Genomic DNA, 5000 nt, shown 5'->3' with positions numbered 1-5000 from the left:
CATCGCTCCCACCTCCCAGACCATCCCATTGTCAGCAGGCTTGTAGAACAGAATGCTGCAGCGATGGAACCGATAGCTGTTCCACATTAGACTTGTTAATTCCATGGTAGAACAAAACATTCCACTGGAACTGCCCCCTTGCTATTGAAAAGAGGGCCAACCTGACCAAACCTCCAAAACATACAAACAACCAAAACAGATATTTAGTTTTAGTTTTGATATGAGATGTTTGTTTACCATTTTTGGGTGTATGTGGTTCTGACCACAGTATGGTTATGTGGTTTTATAGTCTGGGGCTGATAGCTTTGCCTTAGAGATTTGGACAGTCAGGGTTGATATTGTGGTGCTTGTCTGATGTATTCTCAGGCATCTTATGCAGTGGCCTGACCAGTAACAATGATCTTTTAACTTGTTTTGCCCAAAAGGGACTAATAGTTCACATCATTTTGCATGTACAAACAATTGTATATGGATGATACTAAGAAAAGGTAGAAGCACCTATGGATGCCTAGGCAACTTTACTGCTCATCTACTAATCAACTGTACACAAAAACTCTACACGTTCCATTGCCATGGCAGTAACAGTGACTTCTGACCTTTAACCCTTGACCTGACCTTTCCACCCCCCCCATCTCTTCCAGAGCCGCCCTCGGCGCCGCGCAGCATCGTGACGCAGATCAACGACACCACGGTGACGCTGGAGTGGAGCGAGCCCAAGGAGCGCGGCGGCCGCACTGACCTCACCTACGCCGTCCAGTGCCTGCGCTGCAGTTCCTCTTCCCCTGCCACAGGGGGCGCCTCCTCCACGTGCGTGCCCTGCGCCGAGGGGGTGAGCTACCGGCCGGCGCAGAGCGAGCTTTTGGGCAGGCGGGTGGTAGTGAGGGGGCTGCGGCCGCACACCACGTACACCTTCACCGTGCTGGCGCTCAACGGGGTCAGCGCACAGGCTAGTTTCGTGCCGCCCGCCAGCGAGAGCGTCAACATCACCACTAGCAGAGACGGTGAGGGAGAGAGAGAGAGTGTGTGTGTGTGTGTGTGTGTGTGTGTGTGTGTGTGTGTGTGTGTGTGTGTGTGTGTGTGTGTGTGTGTGTGTGTGTGTGTGGAGGAGATGTGTGAGTGTGAGAGATGTTGACATGTGTGACTGTATATTTTCTGAAGAGAATGTATGTTTGTGTGATAGAGCGTATGTGAGTGTTAATGTACAGTGGAGTATATAGTATATTTATTCAGCCGCAGGAGTGTGAAGAATGTACAAATTTGTGTGCTAATGTCTATTTTCCTCTCTCTCTCTCTCTCTCTCTCTCTCTCTCTCTCTCTCTCTGTGTGTGTGTGTGTGTGTGTGTGTGTGTGTGTGTGTGTGTGTGTGCAGTGCCCGTGCCCATCTCAGACATCAGGAAGACCAGGGCGACGGAGAGCAGCTTGTCTCTCGGCTGGCCCGTCCCCCACCAACCACACTACACTGTCCTGGAGTACCAGCTGCGCTACTGCATGAAGGTACAGACACACACACACACACACACACACACGTACAAACACACACGTACTACACACGTACACACACACACACACACACACACACACACACACACACATACACACACACACACACACACACATACACACACACACACAAAAGCACCAGCTGAAGAAAGAAAGTGCAGACAAGGAGAGGACAGGCAAGGACAGTGAGCTGAAGTGGTGAAGGGGGGGTAAATATCGTAGCTTGAAAGTTGGAAAGAGTCTGTCCAGGGAGAGAGAAGAGGGGCGGGTGTCTGGGGGGGTTTAAGATAGTACAGAAGAGAAAGTGTGAGGTAAAGAGAGAGAGAGAGAGAAATAGATAGAGAGAGAGGGGGGGGGCATAGAATGATTAAGCTGGATCCCTGGGGCTCTCTGATAAGAACCAAATCGGCAGAAAAGAGTGGAAGCTCCCCCATTCTCCCCCATTTCACCCTACCATGACCGTCAACTTTCACCTTTTGACCCTTTGCAGGACCCTAATGAGATTGGCCAGAGTTGGCAGTACGTGAGCAGCGAGAAGAACTCGGCGGTGATCGGGGACCTTCGGCGCGGGACGCTCTACGAGGTGCAGGTGCGCGCTCGGACCATGGCTGGCTACGGCCACTTCAGCCAGGCCAGGAGCTTCCGCACCATGCCCGACGGTAAGGACACGGCCAGAGCCCAGGGACCTGCCCGCTCTGCAGGGAGATGTTTTGCAAAGATATGATAACAGAGATTTTCACAGATTTTGATGCCTCTCTGCGCTCTACATCAATAAAAATGCAGTCCTGGAGAAACGATAGATAGATACTTTATTGATCCCCAAGGGGAAATGCACACACACACACATCAATTTTTACTTATCTTGTGTGTGACATCACAGCCAGAACATAATTGTCACAGGAAACGAGGCTACGCTAAGATCATTTCTTCCTGAGTTGATACGGAAAAACTGAAACTCTCTCTCTCTCTCTCTCTCTCTCTCTCTCTCTCTCTCACTCTTTCCTCTGCTCAGAGGAGGAATCTCACTCGCGGATGGTGGTGACCGGCGTGCTGGTTTCCATGGGGCTTCTCTTCCTGATCGCTGTGGTGGTCATCGCCGTCTACTGCTTCCGGTAAGAAAAGAAACGGAACCCAGCAGGGAAAGGAGGAAAGAGATAAAGAGAGAGAGAGAGAGAGAGAGGGATAGAGAGAGAAAAATAAAAGGGTGACAGAGAGGGAAGAGGTGAAAAGGTAAAGCATTTAGCAGTCAGGGGAGAGGAGAGCAGAGAGATGGGGTGGAAGGTGAGGCGTTTAGTGGCGGTGTATGGAGGGATGAGAGAGGAAATAAAATGAGGGATAGAGAAGGCCTAACAAATGAGAGGGAGGGGGAGGGAGGGAGGGAGGACAGGATGCATCCACCCTGCAGCCTCTGCAGTGGACAACCGGCTAGAACAATAGAGCTGACCCCAGGAGCACTGACACACAAATAGCTCACCTACACACACACACACACACACACACACACACACACACACACACACACACACACACACACACACACACACACACACACACACACACACACATAGCACCTACACACACACACACACACACACACACACACACACACACACACACACACACATACACACATAGCTCACCTACACACATACACACACACATACACACACACTCTTTCTCTCTCTATCTCTCTCTCTGTCCCACATGCAAAAGCTCATCAACACACATTTACACATCCACATGAATTCCTCTTCAACACACACACCATGTCTCTCACTAAATAGGTCTCTGCATTCACCCACATGTTATCCTCCTCTTTGTGTTCATCTCTTTCTCTTTATCCCTCTCTCTCTCTCTCTCTCTCTCTCACACACACACACACACACACACACACACACACACACACACACACACACACACACACACACACACACATACATAGACATATTTGACAGGAAGAACCCACGCCCACCACTATTTCTGTCTCATCGAGTGTGTGTGTGTGTGTGTGTGTGTGTGTGTGTGTGTGTGTGTGTGTGTGTGTGTGTGTGTGTGTGTGTGTGTGTGTGTGTGGGGGAGGGTGTATGTGGTAATCTAGTGAGGCGAAAGGAGACCAGTACATAGACCGTGGCCGTAAGAACGAAGAGAAGAAAGAGAAAATAGAAAAGGAAGAAAAGAGAGAGAACACAGAAAATGAGGGTGAAGGAGAGAGAGAGAGTAATATTGAGAAGCTTTCGGCTACATTTGATTGACAGATGAGGCCAAGCCATTGTCTCAGTTTTTGAAATTTGAGAGCAACAAAAGATAGGACAGACAGACACACACACACACACACACACACACACACACACACACACACACACACACACACACACAGACTCACACAGATACATCTGTCCATGTTCTCATTTACACATTGACTCACACACTAGCACAGACATAACACTGATAACACACAGCCACACACACACGTGCATGCATGAACACTCACACAGTAACACAAACCAGTGCTGTTGACAAGCGCCACATTCAAACTTAACTGAACACACACACACACACACACACAAACATTCTCTTGGAGCCAGACATCCAGAGTTCACTGGTCTCCAGGGTGAGATGGAGAGAGAGACAGCTGGACTGAAGCCTCTAGGGAAAGATGAAGAGTTGGTGGGGGGGTGAAGTGTGTGTGTGTGTGTGTGTGTGTGTGCGCATGCGAGAGGGAGAAGTGGATGGAAAGCGAATCAGCAAGTGACAGATTCACAGGAATCATGGGAAAAGAATGCTGTCAAACGAAGCAAAACATCTTTATTAGAGAGTGGAGGGACCGCTAGAAAAATACCAAACTCTTCCTGCTCCCCCCCTCTCCCCCTCTCCCTCTTTCTCTCTCTCCCCCTTTCTCCCCTTTCCCCTCTAATTTTTCAGGTCAACTTTTTCACTTCCCCAAGCGCTCTCTCTTTTCCCCCATGTACTAATCTATCGTTATCGTAAAATAAACAGCGTTATCGGCCGTGTTAATATTATCGTTATCTCTCATTCTCTCTCCCTCGTGACTCCACAGAAGGCAGAGGGAAGCGAGTAAGGGCTCTGGAATCTCTCTTTCAATAAATAATACAATTCATTATTTTGTCTTTCTCCCTCTCTTTCGTCGTTTCTCTCTTTCCCCCACTTTCTCTCTCCACCTGGCTCTCTCCTTCTGGTTTCACAGACGCCACTCCAGAGCCAACGATCCAGAGATCATGGATAAGAACGGCCAGTACCTCATGGGGCAAGGTGAGTGGCGTGTGTGTGTGTGTGTGTGTGTGTGTGTGTGTGTGTGTTGGGGGTTGTCACTTGTGTGCAGGTGTGCATGATTACCTCTGTGTGTGTGTGTGTGTGTGTTTGGTTAGTGGATAGGGGGTGGCAGTGTACCAAATCTTGACCATCTATCCCCCACCTGGTCATTATAATGTAATACATCTGTAATCTCTAATGTAAATACTCTCAGGAGCGCTTTCCTGCTA

At 49.1% G+C, this 5000-nt stretch overlaps 1 protein-coding gene across 1 annotated transcript in view; it reads left to right on the top strand.

Moving 5' to 3' along the window:
• Positions 1 to 5000, top strand: part of LOC125289383 (ephrin type-B receptor 4b-like) — a 40601-nt gene that overhangs the window by 25647 nt on the left and 9954 nt on the right. The window contains 5 exon segments of the mRNA XM_048236179.1: positions 642 to 1001; positions 1370 to 1494; positions 1991 to 2159; positions 2513 to 2612; positions 4706 to 4770. Coding sequence (XP_048092136.1) covers positions 642 to 1001; positions 1370 to 1494; positions 1991 to 2159; positions 2513 to 2612; positions 4706 to 4770 — 819 coding nt within the window.

This window comes from Alosa alosa, chromosome 24 (genome assembly GCF_017589495.1).
Source record: "Alosa alosa isolate M-15738 ecotype Scorff River chromosome 24, AALO_Geno_1.1, whole genome shotgun sequence".
Lineage (NCBI taxonomy): Eukaryota > Metazoa > Chordata > Actinopteri > Clupeiformes > Clupeidae > Alosa > Alosa alosa.
This window is presented reverse-complemented; position numbering and strand designations above follow the sequence as displayed.